The 22,725-nt window shown below is 42.3% G+C and overlaps 2 protein-coding genes across 7 annotated transcripts in view; one reads left to right on the top strand and one right to left on the bottom strand.

Moving 5' to 3' along the window:
- AK5 (adenylate kinase 5) overlaps positions 1 to 13,837 on the top strand; it is a 144,215-nt gene extending 130,378 nt beyond the window's left edge. Inside the window, exons 13-14 of the mRNA XM_074961499.1 lie at positions 2,044 to 2,211; positions 12,402 to 13,837. Of these exons, the coding sequence (XP_074817600.1) occupies positions 2,044 to 2,211; positions 12,402 to 12,512 (279 nt within the window). The 3' untranslated portion in view covers positions 12,513 to 13,837. The remainder of the gene's footprint in view (positions 1 to 2,043; positions 2,212 to 12,401) is intronic.
- A 3,171-nt stretch (positions 13,838 to 17,008) lies between these two features.
- ZZZ3 (zinc finger ZZ-type containing 3) overlaps positions 17,009 to 22,725 on the bottom strand; it is a 106,427-nt gene continuing 100,710 nt past the window's right edge. For all 6 annotated transcript variants that reach the window (XM_074961488.1, XM_074961490.1, XM_074961493.1 and 3 more), the window contains 2 exons: positions 18,221 to 18,321; positions 17,009 to 17,789 (listed from right to left, as the gene is read on the bottom strand). In XM_074961488.1, coding sequence (XP_074817589.1) covers positions 17,645 to 17,789; positions 18,221 to 18,321 — 246 coding nt within the window. In that variant the 3' untranslated portion in view covers positions 17,009 to 17,644. The remainder of the gene's footprint in view (positions 17,790 to 18,220; positions 18,322 to 22,725) is intronic.

Raw genomic sequence — 22,725 nt, 5'->3', positions numbered from 1 at the left:
CACTGGGAAGGCCTCAGCTGTAGTATCGTGTCCAGTACTGGGCACCACACTTAGGCCAGAGGAGAGCAACATAGGTGGTAAGAGGTTTAGAAAATCTGACCTATTAGGAAAAGTTAAAACAACTGGGCATGTTTAGTCTGGAGGGGGAAAAAAAGACTGAGGTATGACCTGATAACAGCTTTCAAAAATGCTAAGGGCTGTTATAAAGAGGATAGTGATCAGTTGTTCTCCATGTCCATTGAAGGTAGGACAAGAAGTAATGTGATTATTTAGCACAGGAGATTTCGGTTAGATATTAGCAAAACTTTCAAACTATAAGGGTAGTTAAGTTCTGAAGTAGGCTTCCAAGGGAGATTATAGAATCTCCCTCACTGGAGGTTTTTAAAAACAGGTTAGACAAACACCTGTCAAGGATGGTTTAGGTTTACTTGGTCCTGCATCAGCGCAACGGGCTGGACTTGATGACCCATTGAGATCCCTTTCAGCTCTACACTTCTGTGATTTTATGATCTCCATGCAGGTTATCACATAGTAGGCTCAGTCCTACAGTTCTTGCTCAGACAAAATTCAGTGTCAATGGGAGTTTTTGGCTGAGCAGGCTGCAGGATAAAGTGCACTGCAGCTTTCTTCACCCAACATGTAGAGAAACATCCATGATTGCCCTTTACAATTAATTACTGGGAGTCATCCTCAGAATTTTTGTAAGGATCACACACACACACACACACACACACACACACATGATATTTTATAACATGGGAACAGTGTGACCTGCCTGGGTTGGTTTTTTTCCTCTTATTTTTACAGGTTCTTTTTCAGCTGGGAACAAGTAAATGCATATAATATAATCTTCTATTTAATTCAGAAATTGACTGTCTTTGCCATGTCCCAAGAATGAAAAAAAAAAAAAACCCACACAAACCTGTTTCATTTTGCCGTGGTTCACTTGCGCCTCCCTTGGAAAAGGTCAAAGCCTCCCCAGGGAAGGCAGCTTCACAGTTTGAGAAGCACACAATGCTAGGTTTCTTCTTATATGAGTTAGAAACAATTCATCTCTGCATAAATCAAAGTGATATAACACATCTCTCTGTTCATACTGGAGCCATAGGGATGGAGAGTTACATCTCAAGTAGACCTAGGCAAATACTGCAGTAAAGTATCTATGGACATTTGTTAGAGTAAATGCAGTGAATTACATTGGATGGCATTCTTAAACCCCTTATTGACTGTGTAATTGCTACTCAGGCAGGGTTTTGTTGACATAAACATTTGGGGACATTCATACACAAGATTATGTGTGTTTGTATATAGTTCTTTTATTTGCATGCAATTACACATGTTCATGTGAAACCACCTAGTTGCACTTGAAACTATCCAAGTTATAGTCATCCAATCATGGAATTAAAAACAATACCATGTGATCAGTCACAAAGCTTGACCAGCAAATACTGAATACTTACAGTGGGCACTCCAGAAACTGGAGTGTGTTTGCATAAAGCATTTGTTGGATAATTGCAAATAGCAAACAAATTCTCAAAGCCCTAGTCTGGTTCTTAGCTTGTAATTACTTCAGGGCTAGGCCTGTATCTTTGTATGTGGTTTCCCTAGCATAGGAAGGCCATTGTCCTGACTGAGGCCTCTGCTGTATAACATGACTATTTGTTAATAATCATAGAATATCAGGGTTGGAAGGGACCTCAGGAGGTCATCTAGTCCAACCCCCTGCTCAAAGCAGGACCAATCCCCAATTTTTGCCCCCGATCCCTAAATGGCCCCTTCAAGGATTGAACTCACAACCCTGAGTTTAGCAGGCTAATGGTCAAACCACTGAGCTATCCCTCCTCCCTAATAATCTGCTTGCTGGTAAATCACAAATAGAAAAGGGGCTAAATTCATTGAATAACTTGTTTGCTGAAGAGAGTTGGTCTTGCTTTAATTATATGACTAATCAGATAGCTTATCTGAAAAAATTTGGGTTAATAAACAAAACCAGATTTTTCCAGCCCAGCATTTGGACTAATTATTGTTTCTCTGCTTCTGTAGATTGGGGAGCCAAAGCTTGTGCTCTGCCTGGACTGCTCCACTGAGACCATGAGCAGTCACCTTTTGAACACTGATGATGCCGAAACTGTCATGAAACAAATTGAAACGTACTACCAAGCAACCGAGCCCATGATTGCATATTATGAAAAGAAGACACAGTTATGCAAGGTAAATTACTTAACTTTTGAATTAAGCTATTGTTCTCCTCTTCCATTATGTGAATGGTGTTTCAGGATTAGTGATGGAAGGACCATTTATAAACTGTGCTCAATTCCTGCCAGCCTCCCACAGAGCTCATATTCTGGTTTGATTTCATCTTTCTCTTGCTTGATTTATTTTCTCCTGTGCACAGACTGGCATTGGCAATTTCAAATAGTTTCTGTAAAATACACTGTTACTTTCAAACACCAAGTGGAGCAGCCTGCATTATGCAACTTCTGCAATCAAATTCTGACTTCTGGAAAACAATTTTAAAGCATAAAAAGGCAGATTCACCTAGAATACCATGCAGCACCACAAACCATAGCATCTTCTCCTATTAAAATCTTTTATTTAAAAAAATCTGTGTATACTTCTCTGCATGGTCACCCAGGACCCAGGGTAGCATAAACAACCTTAGTGTGACATCTAAACCTCCCTCCTGTGCAGAACTGAACACACACCTCCACACCAGGTTTACATAGCCCATTAGGGACAGATCTTCAGCTGGTGTAAATGGCATAGGGCCACTAATTTCAATAGAACCACATCTTTTTACACTTGCTGAGGATCTGACCCTCATAGCGTGACTTTAGTCTAAGTAAAAAGAATGAATAAGCAGCACTTTGTAGAGCTGCAAGAGGAAAACAAATATAAGTTTAATTGATTGATGTTGATGTGCCTTGGAATCCTATATACAATGGTCACCCCTCCCCCCACATTCACAGATCACCTTAAAGGAGGACAGAAAGAAGTTCCGAATCATGCATAGCCCAGGATTCCCCAGTCACTCCTTTGTGCCTTGACCTGGGGCCAGATTCATTCTTGCTGGCACTGGGAAGTAAATTACATCTTCCAGTTCCATCTTGGACCCCTGCACCCAGGAAAGGGCCAGTGGTGATATCAATGATGTCATTTCCACCTGAGACCCCCCCAGCCCCGCAGGGCAGAAGCCCCAAACCCCACCACTCTGCCACAGGGCAGAAGCTCTGAGCTCCCCCTGCCCCAGTTTGTTAGGTGGAGAGTGGAGTGAGGACCCGGGGGGCTCCATGAACCGCGCTTTAATTGTAAAAGAGCCGCATGCGACTCAAGAGCAGAGGTTTGGCCACCCCTGTACTATGTGAACAAAAAATTGTAGTGGATAAAATAATAACACTTGGTCAGTCGTTTTGCTATGAGAATAATATATAGTAAATGAATGAATTCACATGGCTGGCGCTCTTTTGGGTAATGTTGGTTGCTCCTGAACCACGGAGATCTGACAGGTTTCAGAGTAGCAGCCGTGTTAGTCTATATCTGCAAAAAGAAAAGGAGTATGTGTGGCACCTTAGAGACTAACAAATTTATTTGAGCATAAGCTTTCGTGAGCTACAGCTCACTTCATTGGAATGCATCCGATGAAGTGAGCTGTAGGTCACGAAAGCTTATGCTCAAATAAATTTGTTAGTCTCTAAGGTGCCACAAGTACTCCTTTTCTTACTGAGATCTGAGTCTCCCTGGTGGAGGGGAAATTTGCAATTTGCAGGGCATGGGTTTTGCTTTCTCACTCATACCAAGTTGCAATATATTATTCAGACTGCTGTGTGCTGCTCTGTGGCGGGGCTAGGGGCTTCTGCCCTGGAGGGAGGGAGGTCTCAGGTGGAAATGGCATCACTGATATCACCACTGGCACACTTGTGTGCTCTCTGAGATAGAGAAGTGGAGTGGAAGTCAGGTGAAAAATAGAAAAATCCAATACTACTTCTGATCACAACTTCCTTGTATTCTAAATCAAGGAATTTGTCACAGGCTTTGTTACTTTATGGATCTATGGATGTGTACAGGATAGAGTCTTTCTGTAAAAGCATTTCAAGATACGTATTTCGTATACTTGCATTTTATTTTAAACATAACTCACGTTTTCACCCTTAGGAATCTAGTTCATTCTTAGGTGGGAAGGAGCCATTAGAAGGGCACTGTGTGCAGGGAAGGAGGGAGGGTTTCTGGCCAGTGTATTGGGACTTAAAGGTGAAGCAAGTCCTACTCCACCTCACTAATGCTGGGAAACCCCTCCTGCTCAGGCCTGTGCTCCCAACAGATGAAATTTGCTGCTATGCTGAGGGCCCACACAAAATGTATGCCCCTTTAAATCTGACAAACCCTATTTTGAGGGATTGGGAAGGATTTAAAAGGGCATAGGGTGGGATTTGAAAAGGTGTTTAAGGGGCCCAAATCCAACCCAGCTCCCTTAGGCTGCTTTGAAAATCACAGTTGTCTTTATTTTTAAATGCAGCCTGCCCCAGTACATGACCAAATACTGCTTGTGCTTTTACTTGCAGGGAGATTAGCAATCTTACTTAAATGTTCCATGTTGCAGCTTTCAGGAGCATAAGGATACAGCACTTCTAAAAGAGCCAGCCTTTGCGTTGGCACAGAGCAAAAAAGACAGAGTTGTCAATTGGCTTGTCAAAGAGAAGACTATTTTTATTTGGTTTCAACGTTTGTAAGTGAATTTAATGCTGAGACACGGGATCAGATTGGCAGCCCTGGCAACTGAGTCCCCCCATTTATCCACAGAACAGGTACAGTGCGGGGCAGTGGCAGTGCAAGCTCCCCTGCACTTCGCAGCTCACCAGCTCTTCAGTCAGGAACTGGAGGGGCTACGTGTGCACGGGAAAAATTCACCTTGGCGCAAAAGGCCAGCACAAGGCCTAGAGTGGCCTCAATTGGTACATCACCCCGCGGCCCAGGGATGTGTTTCAGCTTGAGTGAGAGGAGAGGTGGGTGCATTTCAACTGCCTGAAGTTTACACGTGAGCAGGTTCCAAACTTCCCTTTTGTCTTCTGAAATTTCTTACTGACTGCCCAGTACTGCCTCCCGAGTCTCTGGTTATAATGTCTCGTTTACTTGGTACAGAGTCAAGAATCTGTTTGCTATATTTTTGTGCATTTAATTTTGTTTTTAAAAAGTCCTTTCTTCCACTAAACAGTTAGTCCCCGTGTTCTATTATATCACCGATAGAGGACAGTATCAGTCACCTAATAAGGCCAAGTGCCCTCTGCCCCCTTAATGTAGTAATGGGGGGGGCATTAAAAAAAATAAACAAGTTGTGTGCCAGTCACTGCCACCTGCTCAGTCATCTACTTTATGTTTCATCCCTACCTTGCCTCTAGCTGTTCACTGCCCAGTTAGGGTGCAGACTCGTTGGGGGATAGGGAATCAATATAAATACATAAACAAACAACAGGATTCTTGCCAGCCTCAGCCATTAACTGCATCCATAGCTTTCACTCCACCCAAAAATGCATTCCTAGAACATTTGTCACTCCCCTTGATAGTCTCTCTTTCTCCCTTTACTTGGTCTTATTAGTGTTCATGGTCCTGCTGTTGAAAGGAACAGACACACACAGCGCATTATCACATCCTAGCAATGGTTTCTTACTGTTTTCTCCAGCTCCTACATGTAGGTTTTCCAAACACTTTGTAGTTTGCCCCTCTTTAGGTCACTCTGACAAAGGATATGAATGTAGCTCACCCTGTTTATTGGTTTAAGTCTAAGCTGAAAATGTTTTCTTTGTGGGCTAGACTTGTTAGTCTTTGTTTTGAAGAGTCACTTTCCCTACTGCTGTATAGCACCATGATACATGGGAATGGCCCTCTATGAATGAGTGACAGATCACTCTCCTGGCTCATGTAATTTTTGGCCAGCAAGGGTGCCAGTTAAATATCAGTTAGATGGGGAAGGTAGAGATGTGGACCATCAAGTAGGGGCACCATATTTTATAAAGAGCCCAAACATCAAACCTTAGTTGGTTCATTAACTGCATTAGATTTACTGTTAGAACATACATGGAAGGAGCCTTAAGGACCTTATGGAGACCAAGAACCTTTGGAATCAATAGGATTCTTGAAATGATGATTCGGCAGTGTCAGATTACTGTGGCCGGAAGGTCAGGTCTCCATTTGAAGTCACTCTTTGAACAAAAGATAACTGCTAACTGCTTCTATTCAGCAACTAAGGCCCTGCACCCAACAAAGATATTGGAATCTTAATATGCAAATGATTCCCACTGTCTGTGAACCTGACAGGAATAAATGATAGTGAACCTTTTGAAAGCTCAGCTGAGCAGAGGCACAGGGAGTGTGCCACATTGATGTGCAGTTTCAAAAGAACTCTAATCAGAGAGAATAAAGGGGATAGAATTGAAGGGGTTTGGGGGTTTAGTTTGTTTGTTTCTAATCTGCACATTTTCCATTTGAGCAGATAGCTTCCAAACCCTATTCTGGGCATCAAAGTGACTGTAACGGTGGGATAGAAGTTTTTCCATTTAAGGAATTTAAAATCTTGGTATTAGGGGCAATTCAGTTCTCTACGATCCCTACCATGTGTGACGCAGTGCACCCAGCTGGTAACGACGACTACAGATTGTTTTTACAGATTATTCCTATCCTACATGTAAGTGCAGAAAGTACTTTTGAAAGGAACAAAGACTGTAACTTCCTTAATACAGAAGCATTCAGGCTGTTGAGTGTTGTTTTTCAGAAATACAAAGCTGCTGCACTATTTTAATTCAGAAAGCTGATATAAATTGGCAATTAACTATTGAACTATGTCATTTTGGGGGTAGCTGCTTGTTATGGCAGAAAAACAGAAAAGTGAAAAATTTCATAACAAAAAATGCAAAAGTCAAGGTTTAGTTAAAATAGGAAAACTCATGGCAAAAGTCAATCCCAGGTGCAAGAACAAACTTATGGAACCATACTCACATTTATTATGTGTGACAGCCACGTGTGAATCCAAATTAGGTGCTTCTTTTAGAAAGGGCTGTATAAACAAAGACACAATTTAGGGCAGGCTGCATCTCAGGAGCACTGCAGCACACATGGTTTGTAGGGCTAAAAGGTTTTATAGCAAATGTTGATTTTTTTTTCTAGTACAAAATCAAATTATGAACCACAAATATATTTTACTCTTTTTGCCATTGAACATGGTTATCCAAAGGGACAGGGTTTTTGAGGAATTATAAGTTGTCTTCCACAGTATAATGGTTAAGTGAAGCAGAGTATGGGTCTGGTTTCTTATTGTATTTGAGTGCCTAAAGATACAGGCTATTCTACCTGTGTAGCTACATGCTGGACTGAAAGGCAGGCTGCATCCACACTTGTCACTGGGGTGTGTAGTTACACATGCCAGTGAAAGGCTCTGGCAGGGGGGAGGCAGCGAGTTAAGGCTCCAGCAGCAGGGAAGCTCCCTGCCAGCTCTTTTTCCTCCGCCCCCCTGCCAGATCCTTTCCCTGCTGCCTCTCCCCTGTTGCTGGAGCCTTTCACTGTGGCAGGGAAAGTCTCTGGCAGCGGTACACTACATTGCTAAAAATAGCAGTGTAGACATGGGAAGCGCTGCTGGGGGTTGGAGGGTGGTCTGGGACTGTAGCCGAGGGGTTCAGGTGTGTAGTCTACTACTCGCCTAAGCAGTGCCTCACTATTTACAGTGCTATTTATATCCTTTCTAGCTGGCATGCTATGTGTGTACACACCCCACCATAAGTGTAGACATGACCACAAATAGGCACCTATTAGGATTTTCAAAAGTGCCTACGTGCCTCACCCCCATTGATTTCCAGGGGAGTTAGGCACATAGGTGCTTTTGAAAATCCCACTAGGCATCTGTCTGCATCTTTAGATGCCTAAATACCTTTAAAAATCAGGCTTGATATCTAATGTAACAGTGGTTTATTCAGTAGTTCTGCTTTTTACTAAGAAAGACAAATTCTGATTATTCTTAATATCTGACTCATCCTTTAAAGCTTCGTTTATTGACAGTATGTAGGAGTTTAATAAGTAATATTAACAGCAATGCCATAGGCAATCAAGCAAGATCCCAACCTTGGTTTACAGTAGCTGAGTAGGTGTATTCCTAGGATACTTCATGTTCAAATAGACAGCTAAATAAAAAGAGTGTGCACTTAGCAAATAATGTAAGCAGCCTGGCCCAGTGGATTTTTAGGGATTCATAAAACTTCCCTATTTCAAATTACATCAGCCTGAAGTTTAGCCTACAAGATGTCAATCCAGATGCAGTTTTTTCCTTCTAGTTTTAATAACAGCTCTGAAAAGTAGTTAAGTCATGTGCTGGTTAAGGAGAAGTAAAAGAAACTTTTAGTTACTTATTGCAGACTTTTTGCATAGCTGTTACAAAACCCCCCACAATTATTCATAGAAATTGCCATTCTGGATAAGACCATCTAGTGGATTGTCCAGTCTCTGATAGCAGCCAACACTATATGCTTTACCATAAGGGTACCTACATGGTCTCATTTGTATAGTCAAAAGCTCCATCTTCCTCTGTGGCAATTTCAAGTTATGCATTTTCAATACTAAGTCATGCAATGAAATAAAAATATAGGAAAGTATAAAATAAACTGAAAATAATACCAAAATAAACAACACAAGGACTAAAGGACTGAGTGTAATATTTATTTTCAGACTTCACACTAAAACCCTCCGTGTTGGAATTTACCTAAAACTGCAGTGGAATTTCCAATCAGATGCACCACAAAAACCAGAGAGCCTTAATACTGTATTTAGATCTAGCTCACAACAGAGGACACACAGTCTTGAACTTACCGTACCATTTGTAAGTTCTTATCTTGCAGGGTCCATCATACACTTGAAGGAACAAACTTCTCTTTCAGGCAGTGCTGCTCGCTGAGATTATACAGGTGCTGGGATAACTTTGTGCTATATCCTGCGAGTTGGACCTTTTCCCTTCATGTCTGGTGAGGGCCAGTGGTGGTGGTACGGGGCCCATTGTTGGTCAAAATTGTCACTGTTTCCCATTGAGTGGATAGATTCCAGCAGCTCTTAAATAAAGTATTGCAAATCCCATGTTCAGGAAACCAACTCTTGATGCTGACAGTCTGGCTATTGGCCTGTGTTCTAGCTCCCATTATTAGGAAGCGTCACTGACGGGAGGTCTCCACTGCAATAAAAAACCTGCAGCAGCGAGTCTCAGAGCCCAGGTCAGTTGATTAAGGCTTATGGGGTTCAGGCTGCAGTGCAGATTTTTGGGCTCAAGCTGGAGCCTGGGCTCTGAGATCCCCACTCCCCTCATGGGCTTTCAGAGCCCAGGCTACAGCCCAAGCCCAAACGTGTAAATTACAAATTTTAGCCCCACAGCCAAGTCCTGTGAACCCCAGTCAGCTGAACTGGGCCAGCTGAACTGGGCCAGCTGTGGGTCTTTTATTGCAATGTAGACATACCCCCAGAAGGTGGTAGCAAGGCAACTGCACTGGTTGCATTTGCTAACCTCCTCCCAGCAATGGTTGAAGATACAGGATCTCGGGAATGGAGGTTGTTCATAAATCTGAAATGTTCCCTAACTCTGAACAAGACATTATGGACTTCAGCCACATCGGGGCAGCCACGGGGGATGGGTGAGGGGCTTCTGACCCTTGAGGCACCAGCGTTCTGGGTTTCTGTCCCGGAGGAGCACCAGAGCTCAGGGCTTTAGAGCTGGAGGGAGCTCTGGTCGGGGCTTCAACCCAGCAGTTCCATTCCCAGCTTCTGCCCCACAGGGGGCATCAGGGCTCCCCACAGCTCCATTCTCCTCCCTCCAGTTTCTGCCAGGGGTGGGGGCACACCGGGGCTCAGGACTTTAGCCATGAGGGGAGTGCTGGGGCTGAAACCAGCACTCCCCCTTTAGCAAAGTCCTGAGTCCTGGTGCCCCCCCCGGGGCTGAAGCCGGGAACAGAGCTGCGGGGCTGAAGCCCCGAGTCCCAGCGCTCACCCCAGGTCTAAAACCCTGAGCCCTGGTGCTCCCGATGGTCAGAAGCCCCAAGCTCCCCCTCCCCCATTGACCAAGAGCCCTGACCCCCCCTCCCTCTCGGCCCCATGGCTGAAGCCCTAAGGCAATACAGTACTTGCTGCTGGGTTTTTTTGGTCTCCACTGCTGGCTGATTGATTATTTCTGGTTCTACATGGTGTCCAGTTGACCAGTAAGTCCGTAACTCTGGTGTTCATATCTTTGAGGTTGTACACTAACGTGCTCATGCTGATTCTTTGTCTTCGGCCTACAATACAGTTGACCATGAGATCTAATTGGTTTGTTTGTGAACACAAGGAGGGGTGGATGGATCCTTTCCTGGGTATGTCTGTTCTTTTACTCCTAAGAAAACCCAGAGTGTAGTTGTGGGCAATAGTTCCGCTGCCCCATGAACTGCCTCAGGGGGTACTACAACGGTGGATATTGTCACCTCGCTTGTTTCAATAGGTAGGAGGGAGAGTAGGAGACATAGGCCAAATCCAGACATAGACCAAAATCCAGAGTTGTTAACCTTTGGGCACATTGCAAAACATATCCTTTCCCCCTCTTCTCTAAGGCTGTTGAGGAGGGAATGTGCTGAGGTGGCTCTAGTTATGGACAGGCCTTTATTTAGCGATTTTAAAATTATGGGATAGGCACATAGAGCCCTTAATGGGCAGCTAATGTTATATTTTAAAAATTTGAGAAATAAAAGAATTTTGAGGAACTTTTCTTGCACTGAAATTTTGCTGGCTCTAAAATATGTATTTTATGTGCGTACAGTGTAGAGTTTCATACTTTGGAAGAAACAATTGAATTAGAGATTGAAACTTTAGTTCAGATCTCAAATTGTTTCACTACATAGATGAAGCCATTATTTATCATTGGTAATAAACATGATAGATTGGAAAAAAGAAAAGGAGTACTTGTGGCACCTTAGAGACTAACCAATTTATTTGAGCATAAGCTTTCGTGAGCTACAGCTCACTTCATCGGATGCATACTGTGGAAACTGCAGAAGACATTATATACACAGAGAATCTTTTTATCTTTAGATAAACTATTACCAGCAGGAGAGTGGGGTGGGAGGAGGTATTGTTTCATGGTCTCTGTGTATATAATGTCTTCTGCAGTTTCCACAGTATGCATCCGATGAAGTGAGCTGTAGCTCACGAAAGCTTATGCTCAAATAAATTGGTTAGTCTCTAAGGTGCCACAAGTACTCCTTTTCTTTTTGCGAATACAGACTAACACGGCTGTTACTCTGAAACCTGTCATGATAGATTGGATTACAGATCCTGTTTGCAGATATTTCTGGGATACAAAATATAAAAATTTAGAGAGGCGTGTGAATCGTTTTAATAGGCCAAAGATGAAACTCAGAATAAAAAAAAGCATCTGACACTAAATACAAATGAAGAAAATCGATCCATAATGAAAAGAAATAAGCTGTTTCCAGATCTCACTCAATCACTGTATTAATCTACACGTTTCCCATATAATACACAGAACAATTAATGGCTGTAAACTCTGTTCCCCACAGCCAAAACACTGGTAATTATTCCACAGCATAGGAAGCAGTTTTACTCTCTCAAGTCAGTTCTCCAAAGTGAGTCTAACAGCCAGGAGAAAATTTGGTCAAAGCAGAATCTGTGAAGAACTCAAGGCTAAAGAGAACAACTCGGACTTATCATCTCTTTTGAAGAAAGTGAGCAATGGACCAGAACAAAAGCAATGCCCACTGCAGAATATGCACTGCCCAAAGGTCATGAAAAAACTGGAACAAATTCACAAAGCTTGAAATACAAAAAACTCAAAACTGACATGCTAGGTTGGGAGCTGTTGCCTGAAAGCCCTTACATCATAGGATTATATGCAGTGACACTTCAAATGACAAGAAAACAGTAAACAAGTCAGTGCTAGGGACTTTTTTTTTTTTTTTTACCAGTATTAAACGGGACTATTTTATTGAGTTTATGTTTAACATAAAATAGTGTTAAAATAGAATCCCAAAAATTTGAGAGTCCTTTCCATATATCAAAGTTGTTACGATATTTTAAACTTCAAAGGACTCTGCAGAAAGATCAATGTACAATTGAGCGACCTACAAAACCTCCACGTGATCTAGTGGAAGCATAAGAAATGAATACGCTGTTTTCCAGTTCAGCATTTAATGAAGCTGCAGACACTACAGTAGGATTTTCTTAAGGAGCATGTTTATAAATCCAATCCCAAATCCAATAACCCAGAATTAGTACTGCTCTGAGTCCTTTGGATCAATTATTTAGACAACATGGGTAATTTAAATTGTTACAATGTAATCAGCATAGGCTGGTGTTCACAACATCATTTCTATGTAACATACTTTTTGTTTTAATAGATAAATGCAGAAGGAATGCCAGAAGAGGTTTTTCTTCAAGTTTGCACAGCAGTTGACTGCTTTCTGAAAAAGGAAGAGGAAGCATTGTCTCTTTCAGCAGAAGTACAGTAATGGTTTATACGCAAAAGTTTCATCTTATGTACACTTGTCACACTTGACTAAAATGCTGTTCAAAGCAATAGCTGCTGTTTTGAGAGGTATCTGGAATTAGTGCATGTGGTATTCAATGTTATTTTAAAATAAATCTTTTATTTATAATCACACAGTATGCTAAATACAAAATGGTCTCCACACTAAAACCACACTAGTACTGTATGTTGTTTATCAAATTGTTTGCACCGGTTAAAAGCAGCATGGTGAACAGCAGCTCCAGTTTATATTTATAGTATCATGCATTTGAATATAATCATATGTATTGCACAATCAGCGGTCAGCTCCGTCAACTGCCATATAGCAAAGACTTTCAGGGTTGCTCTGTCTCATTGCAATGAGGTTATTTTTTTTCTTTCATTAATTAACACTGTTCATTTTTGTGCTAACACTTAGCTTGTTCCTGATTTATAGTGGTTGAAATCTGTTCTCTGCCATTGTGCTTGATAATGGAATATTCCTGGAATTAGTCATGCTAATTTGTGGAGCTGTGGAAGTTGAACAGACTTTTAACACTTCCCCAAAACACTGTAAATGCACTGAAAAAATGAACGGAACATGCAGAAATTAACAAATACTGTAGAGGTCTGTCCATCTGTTGCCATCGCACAGACAAAACTGCTGTGAAATCTTTGCTGTGCTGGTAGAATTTGCTGTATATTGTAACAATTTTCTAATTGGGCAGGGATACCTTTGTTCTTTGCTGAAAACATGAACTGAGTAATGTTGGTACAATTAAAAAAGTGCAAACAGACAGTTCTCCATGCTAATAATAGTTGCATATTTCACTGTTAAAAATTAGCATGTGAAGTTGTTCAACAGCCATTATATATAAAGATTACCAGATACTATTAAATCATACTTCTAAGTATTCCAAGTGTAAATTTCAGTTTTGAATCCTCATCTGTTGTCTTCTAGTGGCACTGCCAAACTTTGAAAATGACAGTCAAAAAGAAAGAAAAAAAAAAGGCAGGGATTGTTTGATTCCTGTTGCTTGTATCTTTAACAATCTATCTTTCCAAAATATCTGCACAAAAATATGCAAAATCATATGATATTTCCATCTACTCAGCCAAAATGCTTTTGGTATACTGGTAGCCAAAACACCCCAAACTTATTTGACAGTCTTGTGAAGTAATTGCATCCTCTTACCGTGCTGTTGCACCAGTCCATAGTTTAAGTTTGCATGATTGATCTTTCCGTCAACAACTGTACTTTCAATGAGCATTTATGGGGCAGATTTGTATTTTTAAAGTTATCTTTCTTGTAATGAAGACATAATACAAATAAAAAGTATGGACAAATACTAAGAGTCGTAATTTATGCTGCAGTACACTTGGGTTTGATCTTGCCTAAAGCTCCATAAAATATGGATAACTGATAAATATAAATCAAATAAAGCACTCTAAACTCCCCCTCCCCCCAAATCACGGCAGGTTTTTTTTTTTTCCTTTTCTTCTACTTCCTTGCCATCTGCCATGTGAGCAAATAGCTCCAGTTATTCACTAAATGGCAATTTTAGACCTGCTTTTCTCCTTTAATCGTGGATGTTCTTGCTTCCTTGGGTTCCTTTATAAGTTAACCTTTACCTCTGACACCAACTGAAGTGCTATGCGAACTCCAGAACATTGCCATGAACCACCTGGAAGAGTATGTGATACAACATGTCTAGCAAAACACTTCTTGGAAATAATCAATTTACCTTCAGAATGCAGCCAGACTCCTCCAGCTTGAAGAGAAACATCCTTTTAGCCTAGATCTGAACCTGGTGGCACTAATGGCTGTACTCTTATGCTATTTTTCCAGTAATTAGAGGATTTTAGAATGATCATGTGGTTGTAAATGATCCTAAGCACACTCACATATAGGTATTTCTAGTTGTTCCTTGAGTTATTTCTCATTAGAATGACAATTAAAATGAGTGGAATGTGAAACTTTGATTTTTGGTGCTGTCCCTCAGAAACTGATCATCAATTTCTAATTCCAAAAGTTATTTACAATATTAGTCAACATACAATTCCATATTTTAAATGTAGTATGTCAAATCTTACCCTTAATTCCACCCTCCTTCTTATATCACATTTCCTAGTCCAGTGGTTTTCAACCTGCGATCCGCGGATCCGCTGAACATCTGCACTCTATGTCTAAGGGGTCCGCGAATGGTGACTATGAAAATAAAATTTCAGATCTCAGAAAAGGCATTCTGTTTTTTCTGATCAATCAAACGGATGTGAATACCCCCACCTACAGGTCAAAACCCAGAAGTGTTGTTGTTACCATAGAAGCCCACAGTTTAGTGCCCTTTCTCACACTGTGTCAAATGCTGTGCAATAAAACATTTACAGTTGAATTCTGTTCAGTCAGTTTTCAGTCTAAGACTTCTATGGTAGGAGTCTCTGGATCACAGGTTGAACTTTCAAAGGGGTCTGCAACATCCATTTCAAATTTTGTAGGGGTCTGCAAATGAAAAAAGGTTGAAAACCGCTGTCCGAGTCCACCAGGTATATCTGCTGTGATGCCAATCTAGAACCAATGCAAACATTACATGGATCAAATATGCAAGTATCACACACACACACACACACACACACACACAAAGATTTCCCCCATCTCAGTAAGTAACACTGTTTTTGTGTAAGTATATTATATATTTGATATCCACCACTCTTACATATATCTTCATACAACATACATACTGTGTGTGAGAGAGAGAGAATTGTGTGTGTGTGCACAAATATATACGCACAAATATTCATTCAAATTAGAAACAGGGCTTTAATCAAGAGATTTTAACTAAGGGATTTCATGTCTGAATTCCCTCATGTCCGAAACCCCCACCTCATTCCGCCCTTCCCCTTCAAACTGTATTAACCTTTCCCCTGTGCACATTTGTAATTTTTTTCCCCACTTATGTATTATGCTTATTTCCCTCTAAGAACATTTTAAAAGCCCTTCAAAAATAAGATGACAACAGATTTCTCTCTTTAGTAATCACTCTTCACCAAAACAGCTTCCATGACAGTAGTGTAACTGAGTGGGAGAACATAATATTATATGTTCCCATGATATTATAGATTCTATCACACAATGGCTTTTGTCTTTCATCAAAGAGAAAAGTGAAATACATATGGTATCTTTGTTGTATTATATATCTTTAGGTTTATTAATTTCTCAAAGTATATGAGATGTTTACAGATGATGTATTACATCATTCAATGTTTTTAGTAACTGTACTATATTATCTACTCAATATATTATATGCTTAAACTTATTTTCCTTAGAAACAAATAGTATGAAAACCTAAATGAAATTGTGAAATTTAACATTGTGATCAGGCTACAGTTAAAGTTACTATCAAATGCAATCAGCCAATTACCCTTCTTATTGCCATGGTTTTAAGCTAATGTGTTTCTTTTACATTCTAAATCACTCTGAAAATTTGAGTTTTTGTTTCAGTGGAAAACTAATACAGTTTAAAATAATGCGTGTTTCTGAATCACCAGCGATACAGTTCAATAAAAAAAGTTATTAGTTCAAAAATATCACAATAATTACAAAGCTTTGCAGACATTAGCACGTTTTGAGATTAATACAGCATACCAAAGTTGCTAACGTTCCTTTCTTCTTCAGTCTGATAAAACAACAACCCAGTTTGTGAACAGGATATGAGAAAACTAAGGCTCTTATCCTGCAAGAGGCTGAGCACATACTATTAGGTGCAGCGTACGTTCAGTTCCTGCTGAAGTCAACAGTAGTGCCAAGTGCTGAGCCAGTGCAGATACGGGCCCTTTAAGTATTCATGTGACCTACTAAAATGTACTATTTTCTATTGTTAATGTTGGTTAAAAAATTAATTTCTACCCAGAAAGGAAATCACAGTAAGCATTCTATATATAAACAGAGTGTATCCACATAGTTTATTTCTCACAGTTCTCCTGACAATTGAACATTATTTAAGAACATACTGTATACACAGATAAGAAGAAACATACAAAATGTTTTAAATGATGCACAACAAAATCCAGCAGTATAAAAGAATGCATGTGAACCTTTGCTCACTGCTCAGGCTAAATTTAATCACTTGTTTAAATAGTAATAAAAATACAATCTTTCATGGATCTTGTGCAGACTACAAAAGAGGAAAATTATTACCATATATATGATTTATATTAGGCAGTTTTCTTTGATGAGTTGCACTAACAACTCCAAATACAGAGGCAGAAGGCTGTGTACTTTATTTTAAAGGAGTTAATGTTGAGTATTAGAGACTTTACACAGTTACTACCACTGGCACTTTTCACCATATTTTGTACACATCACATGATCATCTTATATAACATTACATTTAAAAAATATATCTGAGTGACAATTTTTTAACATTCACAAACCATGAGCTGGTTAAGGAAGCAATGCAACAGTTGCTCCCTGTAGTGCTTCACTGTTGGTAATAGAGTTCATTGTGGTTAAAAAAAAAAAAAAAAAAAAAAAAATTAGAAGAAGTCAATGTGATTAAGCAGCTCCAATTTAATAAAGACCTGTAACCAACCATCACTGGAACAGTGAGTATTTTTTAGAGTATATCCTAGAAGCAAACACTGTCATTGGTTAAAACCTTGCCTAAAGAAGTCAGTTCCTGTGCGGAAAACTATTTCACAACAAAACTGCAAGCTACTAAACTGTTTTTATATAAATACTTCATCTTCTCTGGATCTCATAACCAAGTTCTTCAAAGCCTTTGGAATTTATTGTATCTTTAAATGCGTGCTCTCATTTCTGGCTCAGCCTTCTGTATTTTTTTTTCCTTTCTTTTTTGTTTTGTTTTAGATTCACCACCTAAAAATGACCAAGGTGGGAAAAGGAAAGTCTCCCAGTGAAACCTTCTGCACACTAGGAATGTTCAGCTGCTGTTCAGTGATCAAGAACCGTGACAGTTCAGAGCTGTAATTTGACGAGTACACCCAGGAAGCTGTCATGCTGTGAGTGACATTTCAGGGAAAGCAGAGTCTTTCCAAAGTGTGCACGGAATTAACAATGATGCCATTGTTACTTTTCAAAGAGGATAGTAAGCCCAGGTAGTAAGTCTGCTTCCCATGTCATCTGTTTGCTGGAAAGTAGTTTGGGTCAAGATAATTGTAACTGGTGCCTTGGGACATGCAGTAGTCTCTATCTAAGAATGTCTCTGCTCTGTAAATAGGCTGTAACTGGTGATCTTCCTTGTGAATCTCTGTTTCATGTAGACTGCAAAGGAAAGAAAACACAATTTGGCAAGTGAACTTATTTTTCATAATATATTCACTTCCAGAATAATGAATATATGTTTCTTTTTATTTTTTTAACTGACAGATGCATGTCAAATTCTATATCACACATCATTATTTCACAGTTGAGGATTTCAGAGAACATACTTTCCCTGTCTCATACTTAACAGTCCAAATATTAATTACTCTCTCCATTACACTGAAAGAATGACTGACTTTCACACTACCAGAAAACACACCAAAAAGAACTATTAGAAACACACATTACAGTTATAATCTGGTTACATCTAACTTTCAAGAGGTATCATGGAACAGATAAATCCCATATATGCGAAGAATTTACTCAGTGTTTACGCCTTAAAGGGTTATTCAAGTAATTGCAAATAATAAGCATCAATGCTTGCTGCTCACCAGTCAGAACAAGAATCACAGAAATCCAAGGACATTTCTTGAGGGCAATCCTGGCAGTGCCACCGAATGCCTTGAATGGGTTCAGTTCCGCAGTTGTCACACTGTGAAACATATTGAACAAAAAGGTAGTGAAAGAAAGAATTTATGTTAAAAATATATAGTTTCATCTCAACCAATGTACTGCATTCAAAGGATAATAAAGAGCATGGTTTCTTGCAAAATCATCACCACCTACAGATGAGCTCTGTATAATCCTGAAAGTTTGTCTCTCTCCCCAACAGAAGTTGGCCCAATAAAAGATTATCTCACCCACCTTGTCTCTCTAGTATTTATAAATTAACAGATCCTAGGAAAGACCACTTAGACTGCTGATGATCATCCTACTTTCTGCTTCATTCCCCACTCCCTCAAGGCTCCCATTGCAATTATCCTTCTGGCCAACAACAGATGGACATGCTTTCCTCTGGAACCTATCAGTGCCAGTCCTAAACTGGCCAGAGGAGTCGCTGCAGAGTGATACAAGGCAGTCCTTTCTAGCTCAGGGATGAGCATGATGACCCTGCAATTCTCCAAACTCGACAATCTGAAATGCCTGAACTTGGGATCCTCTACATGCAAGCAAAACGTGGTATCACTAGACAGCCGCATTAGCAACCTTTTAAGGTAAGCTGTACGGAAGAATAAAAAACAGTTACTCACCTTCTTGTAACTGTTGTTCTTCGAGATGTGTCGTTCATGTCCATTCCAATCAGGTGTGTGCGCATGCACATGCACAGTAGCTGCAAGATTTTTCCCTAGCAGCAACCATAGCCTGGCCACCCTCTAGAGTTGCGCCTTCATGGCACCCAATATAGAGAGCACTGCCGACCCATCACCCCCGCAGTTCCTTCTTGCCAGCTACTCCGACAGAGAGGTAGGAGGGTAGTATTGGAATGGACACGAACAACGCATCTCGAACAACAGTTATGAGAAGGTGAGTAACCGTTTTTCTTCTTCGAGTGCTTGTTCATGTCAATTCCAATCAGGTGACGCCCAAGCCCAAGTTCAGGAAGCGGGGTCGGAATCATCCACTGATTGCACCGCTGCTCGTCCAAAGGCCGCATCGTCCCTGGCCTGCTGGGTAATCGCGTAGTGAAAGTGTGGATGAAGGACCATGTCGCCGTGCTGCAGATTTCCTGAGTGGGGACCTGTGCCAGGAAAGCTGTTGATGAAGCCTGCGCCCTAGAGGAGTGCGCAGTGATCAGGGGTGCAGGAACTCCTGCCAGGTTGTAGCATTCCCGGATGCAGGATGTAATCTGTGACAAAATGCATTGTTACAACACAGGCAGACCTTTCATTCTGTCCACCACTGCCACGAATAACTGGACTGATTTTCTGAACAGCTTAATTCTCTCGATGTAAAAGGCTAGCATCCTGCGGACATCCAGAGAGTGTAGTCTCTGCTCCCTGCCACTGGAATGCGGCTTAGGGTAGAACACTGGAAGAAAGATGTCCTGGTTCACGTGAAACCGTGACACAACCTTCAGGAAGAAAGCAGGATGAGCTGCACCTTGTCCTTATAGAACACAGTATAAGGGGGCTCTGAAGTTAGAGCCTTGAGTTCAGACACCCTCCTGAGGTTATCGTCAGCAGCAACGCCATCTTGTAAGAGAAAGAGAGAAGGGAGCACGTTGCCAAGGGCTCAAAGGGTGGTCCCATAAGCCTAGAAAGGACCAGGTTGAGGTTCCAGGCTGGGACAGGCTGTCAGACATTAGGATATAGCCTGTTGAGCCCTTTTAAAAACCGGCTGACCATAGGGTTAGCAAACACCGAGTGGCCCTCCTCGCCTGGGTGAAAGACCTAGATGGTGGCTAAGTGCACCCTTATCGATGACAACGAAAGCCCCTGCTACTTCAGATGGAAGAGGTAGTCCAGAATAAGCAGCACTGGGTCCAGCGTCGGCGACGAATGGCGCGGCGCCAACCAGATTGAAAATCTCTTCCACTTGGCAAGGTAGAGGCTCTCATAGAGGGTTTTCTACTGCCAAGGAGGACTTGTCTAAGCTGGTCTGAACAGGAAAGCTCCATCGGGTTCAACCATGGAGCTTCCACACCGTAAGGTAAAGCGAGTTGAGGCTCAGATGTTGAAGACGACCATGATTTGCGTCAGAATGTCCGGGAAGAGCAGCAGGGCTTCCATGGACATGTCTAGGAGAGATGTATACCAGTGCTGTTGGGGTCATGCTGGAGCGATCAATATAACCTGAGCTCATTCCCTCCGGTCTTGAAGAGCACCTTGTGAATGAGTGGTATGGGCGGAAAGACATATACAGGTGACAACCTCCTCAGTGGTGGAGGAACGAGTCCGTGCTGGAGCCCGGGCTGTGGTTCTGGAAGGAGACGAACAGCTGGCACTTCCTGTTGTGTCGCGTGGCGAATAGGTTTATCTGGGGAAAGCCCCACCCCTGGAAGATTGAAATCGCGACATCTGGGTGAAGGGACCTCTCGTGGCCATGAAACAACCTGCTGAGGTGGTCCGCCAGCTCATTTTGTACCCCGGGAAGGTCCGATACTTGCAGGTGTATTGAATGTTCTACACAGAAGTCCCACAGCATGATGGCTTCCTGGCACAGGGGAGAGGACCGTGCACACCCCTCCCCCCCGTTTGTTAATACAGAACATTGCAGAGGTGTTGTCCGTCATGACTGATACACATTGTCCCGTTAAGTATGCCCGGAAGGCCTGGAATTTCAGGCACACCACTCTCAGCTCTCTGACATTGATGTGGAGAGCCAGATCCACCTGAGACCGAAGACTTTGAGTGCTGTGGTCTCCTAAATGTGCTCCGCAGCCCCTGTCTGATGCATCCGTCACTAGAGACAGGGACGGCTGTGGACTGGCGAAGGGGACCCCTGAGCATACCTCCTGAGGGTTGAGCCACCACAGGAGGGAGTCAAGGACCAGGAGAGGTAGAGTCACTATCCTGTCCAGGCTGTCTCTGGCCAGGCGGTACACTGATGCCAGCCACGACTGAAGAGGTCTTAGTCTGAGCCTGGCATGCTGCACCACATAGGTACAAGCCACCATGTGTCCCAAAAGCTTCAGGCAGTTTCTTGCTGTGGTGGTGGGAAACTGTCTGAGGCCTCGAATGCTATCCGTCAGGGCCTGAAACCTTGCTTGCAGCAGGTATGCCCTGGCCTGGGTCAAGTCCAATACTGCCCCTATAAACTCTATCCTCTGGACAGGGGACAGAGTGGACTTTGCTTTGTTTAAAAGGAGACCCAGGTTGATGAAGGTGGCTCTGATAAACTTGACCTGAGCCTCTACTTGGGTCTTGGAGCGGCTCTTGATCAGCCAGATGTCGTCGAGGTAAGGAAACACCTGAACCTGGTGCCTGCGCAGAAACACAGTGATGACTGCCATGCACTTGGTGAAAACCTGAGGTGCTGCTGACAGGCCGAATGGGAGAACTGTGAATTGGTAGTGGGTGCTGTCCACCATGAACCTGAGGTACTTCCTGTGGGGCTGAGTGATCGCGATATGAAAGTACGCGTCCTTCAAGTCGAGGGCGGCATACTAGTCTGCTGGATCCAATGAGGAAATGATGGAGACCAGAGAGACCATGCGGAACTTGAGTTTCTTTATAAACTTGTTGAGTTCCAGCAGGTCCAGGATGGGCCTGAGGCTGCCTTTAGCTTTCGGTATTAGGAAATACAAAGAATAAAAGTCCTTGCCCCTGTGCTGCTGAGGAACCTCCTTCACTGCCCCTAAAATAGGAGCGACTGCACCTCCTGGATAAGGAGTTTCTTGTGAGAAGGGTCCCTGAACAGGGACGGGGAAGTGGGGTGGAAGAGCACAGAATTGGATGGAGTATCCCCTGCTGTACCGTGCGGAGCACCCATCGGTACGAGGTAATAAGGGACTATGCATGGTGGAAAGGGGATAGTTGGGACGAGAAGGTAAGACAGGATGGATCCATTTCCAGGTGTGGTACACTGTCCTCGACTGTGCCTTCGAAAGGCAGGCTTAGTTCCCGAAGATGGCTTCGGTTGTCCCGAGCTCTGGCCAGAAGGTTGACGTGGCCTTCTCCTGCCACTTCTGTTCTGCCTTCTGGAGCCATCTTGACAGTTCTGCTGACTGAACCTTTAAGTGGGCTGTGGCCGGAAGTGTCTCTGCTGAGTGGAAGGCGTGTAGAGGCCCAGGGACCTGAGGGTGGCTCTGGAGTCCTTCAGGCTGTTTAGCCTTTTGTCTGTCTTTTCCAAAAACAGTCTCACCTTCAAAAGGCAGGTCCTGTATGGTCTGCTGGATCGCAAAGGGGAGACCTGGAGCCACTAGCCCCTTCTCATGGATACACCCATGGCCATGACTCTAGTGGCAATGTCTGCCCCATCAAGTGCTGCTTGCAGGCATGTCCTGGAGATCAATCTCTCCTCCTTGACAAAAGCCGAGAATTCTGCCCGGGAATCTGAGGGAAATAACTCTAAACGTAGCCATTGCCGAGCAGGTACTATAGGCATACCTGCTGAT

The sequence above is a fragment of the Natator depressus genome, chromosome 8, assembly GCF_965152275.1.
Source record: "Natator depressus isolate rNatDep1 chromosome 8, rNatDep2.hap1, whole genome shotgun sequence".
NCBI classification, from domain to species: domain Eukaryota; kingdom Metazoa; phylum Chordata; order Testudines; family Cheloniidae; genus Natator; species Natator depressus.
Note: the sequence above shows the minus strand (reverse complement) of the source record. Positions and strands in the feature narration are given on the sequence as shown.